Genomic DNA, 22,094 nt, shown 5'->3' with positions numbered 1-22,094 from the left:
CACCCGTACCCGCGCCCCCGTGAGGCTGCGCCTGTCGTCGCGGCGGGCTCGTGGCCATGCCTGATGCCCCTGTTATGGCCGCACGTGTGTGGCCGCTTCCCGAGCTCGCCTGCCTCCGTTGTGGCCAAGCCCAACGCCCCTACCGTCATGGTCATGCGCCCGAGCTCGCCTGCCTCCTCGTGGCCGTGCCCGCCACCCCTGTCGTCGTGTTCGCATGCCCGAGCTCGCTTGCCTCCGTGGCCGCGCGCGCGTGACTGGGCCGAGCTTGCCGGCCTCCGCCGCACGCCACACAACAAGTGTTTGATTAAAGGGCGCGACTAGGGAGCAAACAGGTGCTCCCTAGCGTTCCCTGGCACACACCCTTTTTAAGGAAAGATATCTCTCCCCGTCCAGAAAGAGGATCAAAACAGGAAAGTCCCAATACCTGGTCCCTGCCCCGATAAGTTCTCACGCAACAATAGACAACCCTCCCCCTCGTCAATCACGTGCAAGAAAAAGGACGCGAGTTCATGAGTTCCCTGCTTCTTCCCCTTTCCTCCATGCCCCGTGCTTCCAGATCTCAATCCAGATGGAAGCTCCATCTCGGCCCTGTCTCCTTTTATCACCATGACCATAATGCTCTGCAGATAACTGATGGTTTTGGGGTAAGAACATAACCTAAATTCTTAAAAAAAGTGCAGAAAACATAAAACACAGGCAATTCACATGCTTAACATTAGCAAGCAACATTCAAATGTCAAGCAAGTCCTACTAAAAAAAAACAACAATTTTGAAAAAAAATATGTGTAATTCATTGTGACTTTGCAATCCAGACAAAAAACTTGTATTGCGCAGTGTTTCCTTTGAAAACACACAGTTCAAAAGATTTTTGTTTGGATAACATGAAGACTAAATGTTGTGTTGTTATGAATGCATCATTCCTCATTGTATATCAGGTTGCATTTGTCTAGAATAAGAAATATAGACAAGCAACATTTGTGTGATTTGGGGCAAATTCAGTGGAATCAACAGCGTAGGCTGCCCTGATTTGTTAATTAAAAAACACAACAAGTTGATGGTTCATGCTTTCATATGCTTATTTGTAGTTGTGTATACAAAAACTACAAAAAAAGTCAAAGTAAAAAATCTCTGGGCAAGTCGCACCAGCTTCTCTAGCAACTAACTATCATGTGTTGGGCATATTTTTGGCGAAATAAAACCTAGCGCTCTCGGGAGCGGATCTTTGGGCAACTCATGCCAGCATCTCTAGCAACTAACTATCATGCGTTGGGCAAGTTTTCGGACACTTTTGGCTCAAATCATCGATGATTCCAACCCCCACATCGCATGAGTGGTTGGGCAACTCATGCCATCATCTCTGGCAACTCACTATCATGCGGTGGGCAAGTTTTGGATGCTTTCGGCTCAAATCATCAACGATTCCAGCCACCGCATCCCCAAGTCGTAAACCACCGCCGCGCTCGAAGTCATCGATTTGCCCAAAAAGCCGGGACCCCACAGGCCCACACCCCCCTCTTCAACCTCCCTATCTCGCCTCTATCACATAGAATCCTAGGTTTGAGTAGAAGACAAATGCTTAGGGGGGCGATTTCGAGATACTTACAGACGGTTTGTGGCCCATTCCTCGACTAGTGGCGACAACACTTTCTCGGCTCTAGCTCCTCCCCGCTAGGTGGTCGCAGCGCATGAATGGCACTACCTTCTTTGCTCTTCCTCTTGCCTCGCTTCCTGGTCGCCGGCACTCTGACACATCTCTCCTCCCTCACCTTGCTAGTTGCCGCAAATCCTATGCCAAAAAATATGGAAAATATTATAGGCAACTTTCTGACATTATTAGGCATGTTAGTGTAGAAAACATTGACTACAAGAAAGCATATTTTTGGCTAGAACTCAATGCTCAAAAAGGTTATAAATTGTAAATACACACATACATGATGCATGCTCACGGCTTCATGAGCCTACAAATCCATTGGTTGGTTAAGAAAAGAAGAGATACAAAGAAGAACACAAAAGAATCACAAAGATTCATGAGTGTATCACCACATGACAAGAAATTCCATTGATTTGTCTTCCTCCTATACATGTATTTTGTCTCATAATATAATCAAGGTTGGAATCAGTGTAGCAGCAGTAGAAAATCGAGCACTAGGCCAAATAAAATGAACATAGCTAAGACTAGCATGCAACGATCAATGCATGTTAGAAAAAATAAAAGCATCAAAGGACTGAATTATCTCAATCAAGGACATACATATGCAACTAACTTCAGACCATCTTTTACCATGCGTACAGACTGATAAATCCACATGGCACCTACCAGTATGTGTCAGCATCTCTCTCTAGCAATATGTAAGTAGCAATCTATAAGCACACACACACATCAATCTAGAGGGTGGGGGGGGGGGAATCATAGATCGAAAGGAAAATAGTAGCATGTTTCAAATATTCTGCACACCTCTATTTTATGTTCTTCAGTGGCATTAGATGGATCGTCATCAGGATTAAATGCAAGAGGGTCACCCTGAAGGCCCTTTTTGCTTGTCCCAACCATTTTCTCCTGCTACGTATAAAGAGAAAGAACATCATCATGCAAAAAATTTGCCGCAATTGTAACGGTATATTTCAGCCTAGTCCTGTAACAAACTCACACACCATATCACTGAGGCAAAAAAGGAGCCATATCAAGCAATTAACTTTCAAAATGTTAAAATAAACGTATCAGGCAAACTCACACACCATATCAGGCAAAAACTATAACAAACTGAAGCAAAACAGGAAGCCATGACAGGCAACTAAAGTGTCGAAGTGATTGTACATTAACTCAATTTTTCTCTGTTGCTATATGAAGTAGGAGTTTAAGTAACAGAGCAAATTTCAAAAAAAAAATATGAACAAAGCAGGCATGTAAAGTACAAAAAAACTGAAACGTGTCAGGCAAATTAAACACATCAGGCAATTCAAAGAAAACGATTGTCCGTTAAAGACTATTTCCATCACGCAATTATTTCCTCTAGATTGGCATTGTTCACACATATCAGGCAAAACTGAACCGCATCATGCAATTCAGAAATTTCAATTATCCATTAAACTGAAAGTATTTCCCCTGCAGTGAATTACTTCCTCTACATTTGCATTGTTCAAATAGTGCGGTACTAACTGGAACAAAATCTACTACAACATTTGCGTGTGGGCAACTTCTGAAAACATACAGGGCAAGCCATTCACAAAACTAGAGCAAAAAGCAAACATGAATCTGAAACTCAAAATCTACAACAACCAATTCGCCTGAACTATCCCTGTAGTGAGCATCCTAACCCAAAACACTCGTACATCATCTCAACACCACAGCAGCCCCAATTGCCTTCAACCGCTACATCCACCAGTAGCCAATCCCCTTGCGCATCGAATTCCCAATGTCGTCAACCATAACGAGAGCTTCATCATCCACCATGTACTCGTCAATTTGGAAACGGAAAAAGCTGAAAATCGAGACCAGATGTGCTTACCAAAGGATTGCGGTGAAGGATTACTCGCCCTATGCGCCAACAGCATGTCGCTCGCGGCGGCCGGTCCTCCGCTGTCGCGCCTTGGCTACTGCTTCCCTTCCTCCGACCTGCTCCTCGCCGCAACCCAAGCTACCCTCCACTTCTCTTCTTCCAGAAAACGCCGCACGCACCTGATGGTCGCACGCCCCTGGTCACCGAACAACCCTCTAATCGCGGCACGCGGTGAATCGCTCCACCTCCGGCGGAAAATCGGCCGCGGATTCGCCGAACTCGTCGACGCCCATAGGATTGAACCTCGCCCGATTTGGGGGATATGGGATGGGAGTAACGCATGAGGAGAGAGCACTGAGGTTGCAGTTTCGAAACGAGCGTCGGTAGTGGGAGGGGGTGGACGAGACGAGGAGAAGTGGTGGGCCCCGGAACCGCCGCTCCCACCCAACGGGCCACAAGCCGACCAGGTGCCACCTGCGCACGCGACGCGAATAGACAGCGCGGCGTCTGGTGTACGCGATGAGGATCCGACGGCGCAGAGACGTGTGCGCTCGAGGATGCAAACGAGCACAGCTGCACTTTTTAGGATTTAGGTTGATTAAATGTATGAGAAACAGAGCCTGACGTTTGCGACTAGCGTTGGATTGCATGCTTCCGTACCTGTGTCCGGATCTTTGCCTAGATAGAAAAACGGACATTTGCCGCACATATATACATGTTAGCATTGGAGATGCCCTAAGAATTAGACAGTGTTGGACTAACATTTAGATACATTAAAACTAAGCACCTTTCCAACCCTCTCAAGCTATTAGCACTTTCAACCTTTGGATCATCAGTTTTGGGCATTTTCGGCCGTCAGATTTACTCTTAATCCCGCCTGGAATCATTGTGTTTGCTAAAACCGAGTGTTTCCTTGCTGGGCCGCTGCTCCGGTGACTATTTTGAACGCCTGGTGTGAAATTGGGCCTGATGGGCTTCTACGAGTCTCCTTTCGTGCAGCCACACCCCACGACGCTCCTTTCGTCTCTCCGACTCTCGCGCACGAGCTACCCTCACCAACCCTAGGTGTGCCGCCGCCATGTCTTCATCTCGCAGCCCCTCAACCGCCCCGTGGGAGCGGCATCTCCGTCTACGCCTACTCGCCGCTGTCCTCTTTCTCCGATATTCCCTAAAGGTAGCAGGGAGCATCTTTTTCTTGAGTCAGCGATGAGCTCCATCCCCAAATTAGTGGCGCACTACATCCCTGAAGCATGTGTCTGAGTTCCCCAAATCAGTGGCGCACTACATCCCTGAAGCATGTGTCCGAGTTTTCAAGCCATATTTGAAGTTCTCGGGCGCGCCGTCGCCAGATCCACCATGTCGAGCAACCAGTCGGAGGTACGTACATATATCTGACCAGTTTCAATTGGGGGCCTCTCGGTTGGGAGGGGCTCAGGGCGTGCGTCACTTCGAGGGTCTGGAATGGCTGTAAAGATAGGTTCATGCAGATTTGCCTGGGAGATGATCACTTAATCTGTAAAATTTGATGGTGCCCGCTGGGAGTTCATGCAGATTTGCTTCCTCATGTGTAGTTATAAGTTATTTGTTCACAAACGTCCAGCTACTGTAGTTGATGCTTGGTTGTTGCAGTCCATATGTTAACTCTAAATTGGACAATTGACTCAGTAAAACTACTTTTTGTTTGACTGTATCTTCAGCAAGGGTACTCTTATTTCATGAGGCTATACTGAACCACTGGTTTGTTGCTCAAGCTGTACTATAGACTCTTAATTGTGATTATTTTGAAGCAAATTTCATGTCTGCTACTTATGGAAATTTAGATAATCGTAGGCTTTTGAGAAGCTTTCGACCCTAGAAAGAAGGCTCTTAAGAAGCCGCACTACATGAATATGCGGATATTTCATGTATGTTTTTCTTTTTTAAAATTTCCGATGCTTATGCATCATCCATGTAAGTAGTTGGCATGTATGGAAGATAATATATGTTTTGATCCGTCGAGAGGTGCTTTTTCACTCCCATTTCATTTCGGCTTCGCCTCCAAAATATTTCATTGCTTCTTGCACATCTTGGCTACTTGATTTCTGTAACTTTTTGCAGTTTCATTTCATATTTTCATGTAAGATGTGTGCTACATTAAGTTCTTTATTTTTTTGGCTTCATTACATTGTAATCTCATGTTTTTTGGCCATTAAAATAGTAGCCACCTTTTACAATGGAACTAGACACTCTTTTCTCATTTTACAAATGATTTTACCTGATATAATGTAGTGCACATTTTTGCAGGAACTATTGTAGGATATGCCAGAAGAATATAAATCAATGTAAGATGCCATGAGAAACCAAGAGAGGGAATTAAAAACATGTGATAAACATAAGAAAAAGAGGACACAGAGTAGTGGTCTTTAAAAGCACTATTGCATAGATAGGATGATGTTTACCTACAACCACCGTATTCTGTGTATATGTGAATTTCAATCTCTGCCAACTTACAAGTGGTTCAAGATAAGAATATGAGGGTGTATAACCAAGATAACAGGATAATATGCCATGGTGGACCACACTAGCTTATCCAAGTGCTCTGAGATATTAGCGTATGCCGGAGCTTTGCTTCGTATGAAGTCCATCACAATTGAACACAGTTCAGTTTTTTTTAACTTACAGGCTTACAGCTACTAACTTTATCTTATCCGCTCCATTTTCTGGCAAACTAGGTTGAGAAAGGCATGATGTTGTCCGTTGCGTATTTTAAATGGGTTGCTGTGGTGGATGGAGTAGCACGACTTCGATTTCTTTGCTTGCCAAAGAAAAAAAGAATTGCACATTTTCAAAACTTGAGACATGGAGCTTGCGGAAGACTTTTCAATTTGTATTCAACCCATGACACAGTATGAGCATGGCCATTTTAACAATAAGTAATTCTCTTAAATATACTCCTTTGTTGGTTTGCAGTTATAAAGTGGAGGGTATTTTCCTCTGATGCAACCATACATTGTTAACACATGTATATCATGTGCCAATTGTGATTATTTATCCATTTATTTATTTACTGGCTGCATCCGTGCTTTTTCACATCTTTTGTTAACATGGTTTACTACTCCCTCCATTCCATATCAAGTGTTGTTGATTTAGTATGGAGGGAGTACTTTGCAAGAATAAAGTCTATAGTTCTACATTAGTTCTGCCTAAAGTAAGACGGAGTACATTAGTTTGAGATCAACCTAATGTGATTATGGTACTGTTATACGTGACAACCTTAGCGCAACTGCCTAATACATTAACATAAGATATCCTTTTTCGATTACTAAATGATACAACATATCTTTATGTAATTTAGTTTCTTTCTTTCATTTATCTTATATCTGTGAGAATACTATCAGTTGTCACAACTGCCTAATACATTAGCATAAGAATATCCCTTTTCGATTACTGAATGATATACTTTATGTAATTGAATTTCCATGTTCCATTTCTCTTATATTTATGAGAATCCCAACTATTCCAACAAAAAAGTAGACGGGCGCAGCAACGCGCGCCATCGATGATCTAGTATATACACAGATTAGGACACACACGGTGAAAACATATATGCTTGCACGTCCATTAAAGTTAATACAAAATAAATTCTCTCTAGGCGCTATTAATCCTGGTTCATATAAATACATGATAACACAATCGGTGTCAAAAACACAGACAATCAAGAAAGTGAAGGTGCTTCTGAGGTTGTCATTTACTTGATAATCTAAATAATTAAGAGAAAGCAAAATCATTAATTGTGTAGTTTTTGCTGATATACATTTTGATCTTGGCGTGCGTCTCTATATCGCCGTTGTGTGGCACCTTTCGGATTCTGGCATGCCGCATTGATGGACGTTTATATCAACACATAAAATCTCTTTCCCGTTGCAACGCACGGGCATATGTGCTAGTAATATATAGAAAATTTAACCATGCTACACTGGCACTACTACTCCCTCCGTTCCTAAATATTTGTCTTTTTGAGATTTCAAATGGATTACCACATACGGATGTATATAGACATATTTTTTTATGGGTTATATAGACATATTTTAGAGTGTAGATTCACTCATTTTGCTCCATATGTAGTCACTTATTGAAATCTCTAAAAAAGAAATATTTAGGAACGGAGGGAGTAGTTCACAATGGCAATGACAGCCATCTCTTACATACCATGTCACTCCCTTTTTTTTCTAGTCTATAGATAAAAACCTACCACCTCATTGAAAACAGTGAATCGTGCTTTGAAACGCCAGAAAGAAACTCCCAGCTAGAGAGGCAAAACGTTGCCACTACCAAAATGGAGCGCATATATAGGAACCAGCCGTTGCCCCCGTTGATGTACTAGTAGTACAATTATACAGCGTCGGGGTGTAGGCAAAAGTGCTTGCGAAGTGCAGTTCGCTGTAGTATGCGATTGTAGCTACTCGTCTCTCTGCTGACTTGCTTCTCTGCTGATCATGGCGATCGTGAACTGGAACGAATTTGTACCACTCGGCCGGCTCCTCCTCGACGTGGCCTGCAGCAACGGCAACCAGCAGCTTCTTATTCCCCACAAGACGGAGCTCTCTCATGCACGCGCTGCTGCTCCCGACCTCGTGAGCGTACAGGGCTCCACCCGGCTCCTGCACCAGCAGGTGCCCCCGCTGCAGGGCGTGCGCGCCCGGGACCCGCCGCCAGACGCGGCCCAGGTTCAGATAGCTTCGGCTGTAAGGCACGCCGGTGACCGCGTGCGGCATGGCGGTGACGTTGTGCGGCCAGCAGCCGCCGTCCCACTCGCCGTACCACGTGAACTGGACGCCGCACAGGCCCAGCTTCGCCCCCGGGTACCTGCATGAGATCTGCGTCGCCGGCATCTGGCCGTGGACCAGCCGATCGGCGGCGGAGGTGATCTCCTCCGTGGCCAGGTCGAAGCGCGCGTTCCTGAAGGTCCCGGCCGCCGTTCTGCCGAGCCAGTACACCGCCCCGTCGCAGCACGCCGGCTTCTTCTCCGCGAAGCCGTCGTGCTTGTACGGCACCCCGTGCAGCTCGGTGCGGATGCGCACGCTCCGCCATCCCCTGTCCGCTCCGACGGTGCACACGTGCAGGTGCAGCTCCTTCTCCACGGCGGCGCCGTCCTTGTCTTTGCTGGGAAGGGAGTTGGATGTATAGCCGTGCACGTGCACGATCTTGTACTGCCTCGTGGTGGAGTCGAAGCCGAAGCAGTACTCGCCGTCGACCGTGCTCCCGTGCTTGGCCGGCGAGAGCGGCACGTCGATGGACGCGCCGGCCCAGGGATCCACCACCCTGATGGCGTTGGCGTGCTTGAGGAGGAAGCAGAGCAGGCTGTTGCACGCGCCTAGCAGTCTGGCCGATCTGTCGACGGTGAACCTGGCCGCGAGGTTCCACTGCTCGTCGAAGAGGAACCCATGGCCGAGCATGGCAGGGACGCCTTTCCCCGCGTTGCATCCCCGAAAGAAGGCGATGGTGTGGGTCGGGGCGGCCGGCCGGCGGAGCCTCAGCGCGTCTGCGATGACGTCGCGCCAGTGCTTGCAGACGCGGCGCAGGCGGCGGAGGTGGAAGGACGGGAGGTGCAGCAGGATGGCGGCTTGGAGGTGCGGCGGGATGTAGGCGGCAATGGCATTGGTGGCGCCACCGCCGGCCGTAATCTTCATCTTGGCTCGGAACCACGAAGCGACCTGGCCGTGCCCTAACTTGGGATATGTATATATTTTCGTGATCGACATTGTAGAGGCCGGTTCTACTCCGATCCATTGCATCCGTCGGAGTCGTGACCACGCACGTGTGTTAATTAGGAATGATCACGACGTGTAAAGGCGTGTAGGTTTAGGAGTTGTACGTCGACAAAATATCTCTCTCCGGCCGAAACCCAAGCGTGATCAGCACCTGTTGGCTTGCGCTCGGACTCGCGAACCCTTCCGCCTCCTCCACTCACCGCCTGGCGCGTACGACCCAAAACCCTAGCCCCTTTCCTTACTTTTTTCGTTCGTGGGCACCGTGCTCGCCATCCGCTTCTCTGGCACCGACGTGTGCAACGCGGCACCGCCTACTGTTCTTCGACGTCAAGGAGGTGCCACAGGGGGGCATCATGGAGATGGGCACAAGTAAACGCAGCAAGAATTCGAAGCAGGTTGATGGATTTTGGCCGTGGATGACACTCACGTACGTAGACGTTGTAGGAGGTTGATGGAGTAATCAGGGAGCTAGCTAGCTTGCAGCGGTGCCTTAATGACATGGCATGTTGAAAAACAAGACATTGAAAAGGAATATCATTTCTAAACATGCATCACATTCTTCACAATCATTTTATCTAGATCTCCGTAGTAGGTATGTTGTTTAGCCGTTTTCACAAGTTTATCCTGTAGGAGATTGTATGGGGAATAAGCTATAAAGCAATATTTTGAGACCACTGGTGTGGTTGGAACGATTGATGATGAGCGACATGTAATTTTGTTGTCCCGTGGCAATACATGGTCACTCTACTAGTCACATAATAGATGTATAGCTCTAACGATGTGTTTTGCACAACGGCTTCACACAAGAGTATTAACAGACAACATCCTCTTTTAGTTTCTTTCCATCCTATTTGTGAAAAACATGGTTCATGATCTTCATAAAGCTAAGTATAACTAAACAAATTTGTTCAAACTACACCTTCTATCCTCACCGTCCATTTTTGCAGCAAAGTTTGTGCAGGCAAACTTCTCTTTTTTGTTTCTCCCGAATAAAAGAACATTTGAACTAACTTTGCAAATCAACATCACACAAGTATTATCATGTGCAGAAACGTTTTCGGGTTTTTTGGGGCAACACAAATTTAAAAAAAATGTTACAACTCATTCAAAATTTGAAATTTGACACATTTATATTTTATACAAAAAACATTTTATACAAAGAGTGGCACTTATGCATAGTTAACCTACAAAGTTTCAAGGTCGAATGTTCTCTTGTTTGGAAGAAACGAAGAAGATAAATTTATATATAAGGATGCCATGGATCTTGACGCAAACTGAATGGTCTAGATAGAAAGTGTAGCTACATGAGGGTGTGAAAAACCCACTCTCCACAAATGGAATAAATTAAGACAGACCGGTGAATGTTCGCGCTTGGGAATTCTCAAAAGTATCAGGTGAATACGAAAGGTTTGCTGATCCGTAGGTATATTATCGCTAGCGGATGTGCTCTAGTTATTGCACATCTAAGTGAGTGAATCAAGCATAAAAAAAGAAAAAAAGAAAAAGAAAATGTTTACACGAATCTCGCCGTACGATCAATGACATAGAACTTAGATGTGCAATACTTATAACACATCTAGATGTGCTTTAACAAAACTGCTAAACATATACATAGAATTACAGAATAAACAGAGTAAAGAAAGACAGAGAAACACAAGAATTAACTATATGGGTGTGTCTAGGACACATCTAGATGTGCTCTAGTTATTGCACATTTAAGTGAGTGAATCAAGCACAAAGAGAAAAAAAAAAAGAAAAAGAAAATATCCACACGAATCTCAATGTAAGATTAATGATATATGACTTAGATGTGCAATATTTATGGCACATCTAGATGTGCTTTAGCAAAACTGTAACTATATTTTGTTCAGTGTCCAGATTTTCTCCATGTACGTCCAGCCAGCTGATCGCCAGTTTCCCGACAGATCACAAGAAGCTTGCAACCAGTGCAACTAGCAATACGGCGTAAGAGAAGCCTTCCAGCCGTTCTGATCCTGCACACAGAGAACCAATTACCAAACGATCGACAAACGGAGTCATACGTCGGAACAATCTGCATATACGTACACACAAAAGCACGGCGATCTCAGAACTGATCTGCTCACCTGAGGATGGCGGCGGCGGCGGCGGCAACGCGGCAGTGAAGGGATATTCAGGCGTCAGCGGCGGAAGCGGCTTGCCTGAAGAACAGAACATAAAATCAAGGACGATGGCAACAGATTCGATAGTAAAAAAAATACACTCGGTACGTACGATCACGAACCTGCGCACGAACGAGTGATGGACATGAGGATGGAGCCGTCGCCGAGGCACCTGGAGGTGACGTTGACCATGGCGCGGGAGCTGTCGAACTCCGGCCCCATGAGCCGCGCGACGTCGCCGCGCAGGACGTGCATGAGGCAGCACGGCTGCTGCGCCACCGTGGTGTTCACCTGGACGCAGCAGGGCAGCGGGATCGCGTCGGTGCGGTGCTCGATGAAGTCCAGGCACGACAGAAGGCGCTCAAGCGTCGGCACGCACGTCGTTGCCGTCTCGTCGGAGCCACCGCCGACGGCGGTGGGGTTAGCTCCGGCCGCGGATGCCGGCGTGATTGCCGCGGCGGCGATGGCGATCAGGAGGACGACGCAGGCGAAGATCGGTTTGGACGCCATTGCGTGTACGGGAGTTGTGCGTGTGCAAGAAACTTAGGTCGTCGTATGGTGTCCGGTTGGCTACGTCGCCGGATGGGCTATATAGTGACGCGGGTTTTAGAATTCAGATAAAGCTGCATTCAGAGTGTCATTACCGGTCTCTCCTTTGTTTGAAAAAACATTAATAGTCATCTTTTTAAATGGAAAACTATATTTTTTTAACTCCCTCGAAAGTATAAAAATCATCCCTCAACTTTTTAAACCAGATAAGTTTAATCTCTCGTACCACTTCCGGTGGTTTCCGTCGTACGTGGATACGTTTTTTTACTAAAAACTTGACATGTCTTTCGGATTTGATTGACACATCACAGTCGACTTCACTGCCACTCCGTTATTCCCCAAATCTCCATTGTACACTGCGCGGAGAAGGAGGCGTACTTGTGCAGCGGCCACGGGACGGTGGAGCGCCTTGTCCATGACGACCAAGAGTCGGAGCTGCGCATGCTCGCCCGCATGCACGGTGCGCTCGCCACCGAGCAAGCCCACCGTGCATGTCATGCACCTCTACGATGCCCAATAATTCTACACCTACATATAACCTTCCTACGTATTGTTACTAAAACTGCCTAATCTAATTCTCTCCCCCTTTTGAATTCAATAATGCTAAACATACAAAGAGTTGCACGCAATTACACGCTGACTAGAATTTTTTCCATCTACTAACCAATCATAAACTTGTCCCCTCTGATTTTCAGGGAGGTGGGCCGCCTCCGCACCTATTGACCAATCAAATTAACCCTTTTTGTAAAAGCTTGTAACTCGTTTGTACGTGTAGCATTACTCTGAATTTCGTGGGATGAGGCCCGGGCAATTATTTCTTCCAATTAAACTATGACAAGCTGTGTACGTAGATGTAGCAAAGTCCCTACGACGCCACGCGCAGGCATGCCCACAATTACCCGCCAAAAAAAAACATGCCCACGAAGGCACCGACGACACCAAGCGCTACCATGAAGAGGCTCTAGCTCAACAATGACAAGCACCGGGACTGCCCTCGTCGCCGGTGCTCGATGGTGGCACCTGTCCCCTTCCGCTCCTTTAGTAAACGCGCCGGCAGATGCCTTTCGGCCGGGACTCGTGGACATTCCATTGGCGACGATGACCGTCACCATGCCGGGTTCGCCACCGTTTGTAGGCTTGGCTTGGCACCGCACATCAAGGGACACTAGCACGGCTCAACTACCACTCCGTGCACCAAGAACATGAACAATGCTTTTTTAATCCTAAAAAAATGAACAATGCTTTTTTTGACATGTCCGTGTCTAATAATGACATTAATGTGTTATAACGATCTCTATTGTTTGCTAAGCTAACTAAAGGGAAAACTCCTCCTATACATCTATAATGTCAATGGCCATGAATACAACATGGGCTACCATCTGGTCGACAGTATCTATCCTCCTGGGCAATGTTTGTCAAGACCATCTCTGAGCCACTTTGTCAGAACAAGTCTCACTTTGACCAAAGACAAGAAGTAGCTAAAAATGATGTTGAGAGTGCATTGAGTTCTCCAGTCCCGTTTTGCAGTTGTTCGTGGACCTGCTAGACAATAGGATCCGGACAATTTGTGGAGGCGACGACATGTTGTGTGATCATGCACAACATGGTCATGGAGTATGAGGGGTGAGGATGCTGCCTCAGCTCTTGAACTATAGAACATGTGTGATTCTATCGAAATTCCATATCAAAATCCGGCCACGTTTGATAAGTTTGTTCAAATGCATCAATAAATTCCGCATCGAGCAACTAATTTTTTTTATTGAGCGCGGTTAAAGGGAACAACTAGAACATAGAGGGTGTTTGTTTTCAGGGACTTATTGGCTTAGGGACTTAAAAAAGTCCCTATAAGTCCCATCTAAACCAAACAGGAGGGACTTATAAGGACTTAAAGTGGGTATTTGGGATTTATGAAATAAGACTCTTAAGGAGGGACTTATAGGGACTTATAATTGTAATATGGTCTTATAGAGACTTATAAGTCCCAGGAATCAAACATGTAGGGACTTTTTAGGGACTTGTGACTTATAAGTTGGGACTAAAAAAAGTCCTAGGACTTATGAACCAAACAGGGCCATACTCCCTCCGTTTCGAATTACTTATCGCAGGTATGGATGTATCTAGATGTATTTTAGTTCTAGATACATCCATTTCTGCGACGAGTAATTTGAAACGGAGGGAGTATGTGCTATTTGATTTTAAAAAAATTGAACTACGTTAATTTGAAAACTTTGTTGGATTTCCATTTAAGTTATAACTATGATTTGATATGTGGCTATTTTAAGCTTGTTGCTTCTTAAAAAGTAGAAGATTTGCGTCTACGGTTGGATGGTCGGCTTCCACAACAATGTCCGTGAACTGGTTGTCACCGGTTCACGGACGGATACGGTGTGAGTTAGGGTCAGAGTTGGAAATGCCTTTTTCTTTTGAGATGAGAGTTGGAAATGCCTTAGGAGGAGGAAGACGAGACACCTGTGTTTTTTTTATGATGAGGGGCTCCTGCTAAAACCATGTGGACAAGCCCACCAAGCCGACCAAGCCCAGCGGTGTTGCCTCATCTTCTCGCTTATTACTTTCTCTGTCAAAAAGACAATTCTCGGTTCATCCCCTTCGGCGGCCGACTGCGACGGCCACAGCGACGCCATGCGTGCCCCCGCATCTCCTTCCGCCTCACCGGCACCTGACCCCTGCCTTCTGCGGAGCTACGCCGTCGACTCCTTGCAGAGGTGCGACTCGTCGCTGGAAACCTCGTCCCCATACCAGAGGAGAGGCACCAGGACGTGCGCGCGAGCCCACGGTCCAGATTGATGGACGAGGGAGCGGTGGGTGCTGCGCGCCCACTCGCCCAGCCCGTCGGCCCTGGGAGGCGGTGCGGCTGCCATCTTCCTCCTGCCTCCCTGCTTGCTCCAAGGTACTCTCTGCGGAATCATTTTCTTCAGTTCAATGCCGCGGAAACAAAATGCAGCAGATGAGTAGCTGAAGAGGACTGATTTGTCGTTTTTCTGTGCGACAAGAACCCTCAGAGGAAGGGGAGAAAAGGTGGAAATAATCAAGATCATGGATATTTTTAGACGTGGTATGTCTGTGGTGTCCAAGTCTCAAATCTCAGTTGGCTGTTTTATTGTGATTTTTTGGAATATTTTCTACACTCTATTTTCTATCTAATCAAAGAGACATACTCTGTGTACAGATATTGTTAAGTGGGTTATCCTTGAGGCCACAAAAAAGGGATGGCCGCATAAATTCAGTTTTGTGGCTGCTGCATAGCACACTTTTTTTTTTTGAGAAACATAGCACACTTTTCTTTTGAGGCCACAAAAAAGGGATGGCCGCATAAATTTGATGTGTGGACAGTTAGTGGAGTCCCCTGGCGGCGACACTTGCATTCTGACTTACGGATACCACGACGAACTTGGCAAGATGGGACTTGATGAGAGAAATCACCGAGTGGTACCACACTTATCTAGCTTCTATATGCTTCAAGAGTTTTCATGTTGCTTCTGCTCTGATGCTTGTCTCCATATCCATCCTGCATTATTTGGACATGTACTGCAGCTTCATCCGGGACTGCTAGGGGTTCAATGGAAACAACCTCGGGAATCATGGTTCGTTGCTGGGATGCTATTGCTGGCTTCTGTTGGAGGAATCTTCTTCGCGCCCTTCTTGAGCAATATGAAAAGAGATTGCTTCTCCACTTGATGCCCTCAGTGTGGTAGGCAGCGTTGGTTTCTTTGGTCGGTTTGGGTCTTCTAAGTCGGCTGTGTAATATTTTCCACATTGGTGTTCCATTGTGACACTGAAGTGCGTAGAAAATTAGTCCCATGTATTTCATGCAGCTAGGTTTTATGAAATACTCCCTCCGTCTAACATTTTGGGACGGAGGGAGTACTATGAAAGTATGCCCAGATTCATAATGCGATGCACAACCTCCATGTTTTATGTAATGAAATATCCATGTAGCATGGTAAACTCCCACAGTGCTGCTTCATAGCCAGTTAGCTACCAAAGATCCTGTAAACAGTCAGCATCACCTAGTCGAAAGGCTGGCCCCTCGCCCCATGAGAGGATTAATTCCTGGCCATGTAAAATTGTGGTGCATGCTTCATCCAAGCAAGCAGTATCCTGCACCACAGCAATAGAGATAAGGTGCTTCATCCAAGCAAGCAGTATCCTGCACCACAACAATAGAGATAAGGGTTATGGCTATTTATATTTTCTAACAGTCTTTAGTCCCCTATTCCTTTCTTTGCTTGCAGTTTGGGCTTGGTCTAATCATCATGTACATAATCTAGACTTCTAGATCGGCAGACTGGCGTTCTCTAGGACAGATTGGTGATAAAAAAAAGAGTTGCCGGGAGCTCATTTTAGCAAACTGGAGCGAGTGCAGCTATGGTATGTATCTAAAACGGAAATAAACTTGTGCCTTTTTTTGTACATATATTTCTGGGTAATGGTAGAAATGTGAAATTCTAAGACGATGGTACATATATCTGCTATAAGGTCTTTCTGCAGAACTGTAGACAGCACCTGCAAATAAACTTACCAAATATGAACATTGAGATTAGTTTGTTCTTAGATCTGGGTTGTCATCTTACAACGGATCTACTCACTGAAGGTTAATGATACTGATACCTGCATGATGTTGAAGAATGAGGCCCATCTCGATGCAAGGGGAGTATACCGTTATGCAAGAAACTTGTGGGGGTGCCATGTTATCCGCATCGACACACTTGTATTACTCAATGCATTGGTCTACCTATTCCTTGGCACTTTTGGGTCCCAACGCCGCCGCTCCAGAAACTGGTTCATCCAAAAAGGTACCTTGGTCGCAAACACTTTGTCCTTCATACTGGGAACATACACGCTCGGTTCTATGCAATCTTCCAAGGTGAAGAATAGCATGTACCCCGTTTGGGCCTCAATTCTCTTCATCCTTCATGGATGTACCAACACAGCTTATAGTCTTGATGACAACAAACACGTAACGAGGGTCATGTACCGGTTGGTGCTCTACTGTATCTATGAGCTGTTGCTTCTGAGTGTGAGTACAAATGAGACTTATATCATCTCTCTTTATTTGTTTGCTGTTGGTCAATACAAAATCATTTATGTACAAACGCCATGTGTGCTGGCAAGCCGCTCATGGAATTTGAATAAAATGGTCGCTGATTACATGTATGAGGAGCACACCAAAGGTGAATTTGTTCCAGCCACCATGAAGGGTTGCCATTACCTGGTTGATTGGCCCCTCGACAAATCCAAGTTGGATGCTCCATCATATGCATCACGATTTACAGCAGAAGACAATCAAGTCATTGACATAGACAAGATATGGTTGTGCAATGACAGTTCACTGGACCAAGATCTAAAGGATACGTGCCTTTCCTTCTCTCTTTTTCATCTGTTGAGGAGGCGCTACTTTGGGTTTACCTGTGGTGAATCCAAAGAAAGGGCACATGATTTCGTCTTCAAGGGGCTGCTACGGGAGAATGAAGAAGGCACCACAGACTGCAACCGGGCTTTTAGGTTGATTGAGATTGAGTTAGCCTTTATGTATGATTTCTTCTTCACCACATCTGCTGCCATTTATTATGCATCAACGGCCGCAACAGTTTCATCCTTGATTTCTGCCTTTTTACTATGTCTGTCAATACAATGGATATTCGTCTGGGAACCATCGCTCATACAAGAAGGTGAAATGAAGATCACTAATACAGTTACCACCTTATTCGTACTTGCATCTGCTGCTTTGCTTGAATTGCTTCGACTGCTGCTTTACTGGACTGGCATTTGGAGCAGAGTGTCCTTTGTCTGTCAGTATCTCAGAGAACAAACAAGATTGAGCACAAGGGGAAGCTGCTGCTCCTGCTCCTTCTCTTGCTGCTGCTGCTGCTGCATGCTGCTAAAATTGAAAGGGCTTCTTGCTAGAATTGGTGTGCATTGCTCACCAAACAAACACTATTGGCAGCACAAGCTTGGGCAGTATTCTTTACTTGATTACCGTCCTACCTTCTGTGGCAAGATCAAGGAATGTTTGGGTAAAGTAACAGAAGTACATGCAGCCACATATGTATTGCCTTTCCTCCATCCAATTGACAAACACACGCGGAGGGTCCGTCGAAAATTTGGGAAATCTATAGAGTTAACCGCACAAGTACATAAGGCAATTATTTACTCCCTCAAACGATCCAATGGTGAACTGACGAATGGAAAATCATCACTAGTGTCCAACAGAGCAGGGCACCTTTTATGGGCCTGTGAACGGGGCATGCACTCAGAATCAGACACAAGCTGCATCATTCTGACTTGGCACATTGCGACATGGTACTGCGAGAGAGGGACGCTTGGATGTGGCCCTCGCCCGGATGAGGGAACCGAGCTCAAGATCCATCTTGGTGTTGCCACAAAGCTGTCGAAATACTGCGCATACCTTCTGGTCTCCGCACCAAAACTTCTTCCAGGGCACGAATATGATACAAGTCGTGTGTTCGATGCAGTGGCAGGGGAGGCCAAGAGATTTCTGCCATATGGGAGGGATAAATATCAAGCACTGAAGGATTATGGAGAGGAAGAGTCAGAGGCTACCATCTTGCAGAGTGGCGCTAAGCTGGGCAAGCAGCTTGCGGAGATAGAAGATGTTACCAGGCGTTGGAAGGTGCTAGCTGATTTCTGGTCTGAGATGCTGCTCTACATTGCGCCATCAGATAATGTCGACGAGCACATCGAGCAGCTCACACGGGGGGGGGGGGGGGGGGGGGGGGGGGGGGGCGAGTTCATCACCCACCTGTGGGCTCTGCTCTCACATGCTGGCATTCTACAGAGGGACCAACCTAATCTTAGCAATATGCGAGCAGAAAATAGTCAGGGTAGTTCCGCAAGACACCAAGAAAGTGAGCAAACTTCAGCAAATCTTGAAGAAAATACTCAAGATAATTCTGCGAGAGCGAGACACCAAGAAGTTGAGCAAGATTCAGTAGATCGTGAAGAAGCCACTCATCCGGTGCAAATGGACGACAATCTGTTATCGACTGGTCTTACCCTCCAAGCTCATTCACAAGGTGTTCAAGCCAGACTGCTACAAATACCTGAGCAAGATATATCTACAGAAAATGAATGCCATATTGATGTTCCAGAAGCTCCAAGCTCCATGCAGCAAGCTCTCCCTGAACAAGTATGAGCTCACCTCACTGCCATGAGCTATAAATCATCAGAACTGAATTTATATGTTTGTGTTCCATAATTGATATTGGTCATGTTTGACGCCGTCAGATGTAAGAGCTTGTTTGATGGGTTACTTTTTCAGTGTTTCATCCTCTAATGATAAAGACTCCATTTTTGTAATTGCCGCATGAGCATGGTGTGTTGTGCTCTGAAACTTCTGAATTCGCTTAGAGTGAATGCTCGGATAAGTGATATGGTGACCACTTTAGTGATCTAAAACGTCTTATATTTGTTTATAGAGGGGGTAAAATTTAGTGCACCATGTGATTTGCTGTTACTGCAACTGCTTATATGTTCATCTTGTGCTGGTTTAACTTTGTTCTTACCACCAGGACAGATAACTCATCAGAGTGTTGTCCGATCAGCTCAGTAAGAAAAGGGCCGGACAGTTACAATTCCAGGCATGTCCTGCAATTCCACGATAAATGTGAAACGTGTAGCAAAGCTGCTTCCTGATCCTGCTGTTACTTTTGCAACAATGGGTTTGAAAATGGATTTTGTGTGCTTTCGTCTAAAACTGAAAACTTGCTAATGTGAAGGGTCAGAAAATCAGTTCATCATTTGAAAATGACTTGGAGTCCATGTCATCAAGATCTGATCTGAAGGTGTAAACATAGTATGATGCTGATGGTTATGGTTATGTATGCCTTGGTTGTAAAACGTTGTTTTCGAGTTGTATCCCATAGTTGTATACCAAAATGGCATCATGCATGTATACATGTTTGTATAGCACTGATCTACATAGTACATGCCCGTGATTGACCCCAACATTCCGACGACTCTAGCTCTCGGCGACGGTACGGTCGGCATGTTGTTGACGTCGTCCACGGCAACGCGCACAGTTCGAGGGAACTGCGCGTGGTAGATCACTTCATTGTAGCCAGCTTCATCTTCGTCGGATAAGACACGGCGCTGTGGCATTTGTGAGTCGGATGGGGGAGCAGGTCATCCAATGCTATCCGCATACAATTCCAAACAAATTTGAACAAACCGGACGAAATTCATGCAAACGGATGATTTCATTAAAGTTTGGACATAATTTACATAAAAGGTTGACATTTCGATTGTTTAACTAAAAACTGGAAAAAAATCCTACAACTTGTACCGGACGAACACCTTGTATGCGTGGCTGCCCTGCCCTACTGCACTGTAGTCGCCGTCTATGCCGTCATCATCGTAGGTGTTGTCCCTCCAGCGGTGGAAGGGTGCCGGTTCATCGCAGCAGCCTTGTCCGGCCGCTGCCTTCCGCTCACAGAGGAGACGCTCCGTCTCCTCCTAGGCGGTGCGGAGGGCCGGCGCAGCCAATGCCGGTGTCGCCCGCGGAGCTCCGGCGGCGGTCTTGCCCTTCACGGTGTTGGCGGAGGAGTCGCTAAACAACCACCCCTCACCGATCTTGGCGAGCTCGCCATCAATGTGGCGGTGGCGGAACTTGGCGGCTGTCTCCGCGGTTGTGACGGAGCAGTTGAGGGCCCATGCAGCAGGGAGGTCTGGGTTGTTGCGGACCCATTCCGACATCGCGTCAGACTTGGTGAACGCGGATCGGCAGCTGGCGTTTCGCCGGTTGTACCGTGCATGTTGCCTTGCGGCGCTCCTCCTCGAACACAACGGCCCTTGAGCCCGAGGGACCGCCGCCATCGCCGTCTCAGAGGTAGTGGAGGATGCGAGCCCAAGCCTTCGTGGTCGCGGGCTGGAGCTCGCCCTTGACGGGGCACCGGTTGCAGCAGGGTGGCGACGCGGGCCAGTCAATGCGGGTGCATCGGCGGTGCGCCGTCAACGATGCCGACTTCTCCTTGACCCGCCGAAGTGGGGACGCCGGCTCCCGCTTCTCGCGGCAATGTGGCGGGGACTCCTCCTCCTCGACACACGCCGATGATGGTGGCATCGAGCCCAACTGACGGAGTGGTCGCTCCGTCATGATCTCCATCTAACGGACGAATTCTTCGTCCGTCAGAGCGCCCCCCGCGAGAAGGTAGGGTTGCTGCTATAGCGCCTGGTCCTCCTCGTCGCTAGAGGAGCCATCCACTGTGGATGCCGAGGGGCCCGAACAACGAGGGGGGCGGCACCAAGATCGTCTAGCAAAGAATTGCCACCGCCTTTACCTGCTGTGACGCCCCGATTTGACCGTACACTAATCATACACGCAAACGTGTACGATCAAGATCAAGGACTCACGGGAAGATATCACAACACAACTCTATAAATAAAATAAGTCATACAAGCATCATATTACAAGCCAGGGGCCTCGAGAGCTCGAATACAAGAGCTCGATCATAGACGAGTCAGCGGAAGCAACAATATATGAGTACAGACATAAGTTAAACAAGTCTGCCTTAAGAAGGCTAGCACAAATTAGGATACAGATCGAAAGAGGCGCAGGCCTCTTGCCTGGGATCCTCCTAAACTACTCCTGGTCGTCGTCAGCGGGCTGCACGTAGTAGTAGGCACCTCCAGTGTAGTAGGAGACATCGTCAACGGTGGCGTCTGGCTCCTGGACTCCATCGTCTGGTCGCAGCAATCGGGTATAGAAAGGGGGAAAAGAGGGAGCAAGGCAACCATGAGTACTCATCCAAAGTACTCGCAAGCAAGGAGCTACTCTACATATGTATGCATTGGTATCAAATGGAAAAGGGGTATCATATGTGGACTGAACTGCAGAATGCCGGAATAAGAGGGGGATAGCTAGTCCTATCGAAGACTACGCTTCTGGCCACCTCCATCTTGCAGCATGTAGAAGAGAGTAGATGATAAGTTCACCAAGTAGCATCGCATAGCATAATCCTACACAGCGATCCTCTCCTCGTCGCCCTGTTAGAGAGCGATCACCGGGTTGTATCTGGCACTTGAAAGGGTGTGTTTTATTAAGTAACCGGTTCTAGTTGTCATAAGGTCAAGGTACAACTACAAGCCGTACTGTTACTGAAGATCACGGCTATTCGAAT

At 46.7% G+C, this 22,094-nt stretch overlaps 2 protein-coding genes across 7 annotated transcripts; one reads left to right on the top strand and one right to left on the bottom strand.

Moving 5' to 3' along the window:
- Positions 1 to 11,173: 11,173 nt before the first annotated feature.
- LOC147983876 (uncharacterized) lies at positions 11,174 to 11,898 on the bottom strand. The gene is made up of 3 exons (XM_087539621.1): positions 11,511 to 11,898; positions 11,353 to 11,427; positions 11,174 to 11,241 (listed from the first exon to the last, which is right to left on the bottom strand). The coding sequence occupies exons 1-3, from the start codon at positions 11,896 to 11,898 to the stop codon at positions 11,174 to 11,176; spliced, it is 531 nt and encodes a 176-aa protein (XP_087395747.1).
- A 2,539-nt stretch (positions 11,899 to 14,437) lies between these two features.
- Positions 14,438 to 19,902, top strand: LOC125530049 (uncharacterized). 6 transcript variants are annotated; one of them, XM_087543201.1, is made up of 5 exons: positions 14,438 to 14,845; positions 14,958 to 15,010; positions 15,125 to 15,384; positions 15,490 to 16,326; positions 16,550 to 19,902. In XM_087543201.1, exons 4-5 carry the CDS (start codon positions 16,324 to 16,326, stop codon positions 19,109 to 19,111), a joined length of 2,565 nt encoding a protein of 854 aa, XP_087399327.1. In that variant the 5' UTR covers positions 14,438 to 14,845; positions 14,958 to 15,010; positions 15,125 to 15,384; positions 15,490 to 16,323; the 3' UTR covers positions 19,112 to 19,902. The 6 variants fall into 6 exon arrangements, with proteins under 6 accessions (XP_087399327.1, XP_087399325.1, XP_087399329.1 ...); XM_087543199.1 differs by having other exon boundaries at positions 14,949 to 15,010; XM_087543203.1 differs by having other exon boundaries at positions 14,949 to 15,384; positions 15,490 to 15,646; positions 16,227 to 16,326.
- The last annotated feature ends 2,192 nt before the right edge of the window (positions 19,903 to 22,094 follow it).

This window comes from Triticum urartu, chromosome 2A, assembly GCF_056163025.1.
Source record: "Triticum urartu cultivar PI428250 chromosome 2A, HENAU_Tu73, whole genome shotgun sequence".
Taxonomy (NCBI): Eukaryota; Viridiplantae; Streptophyta; class Magnoliopsida; order Poales; family Poaceae; genus Triticum; species Triticum urartu.
This window is presented reverse-complemented; position numbering and strand designations above follow the sequence as displayed.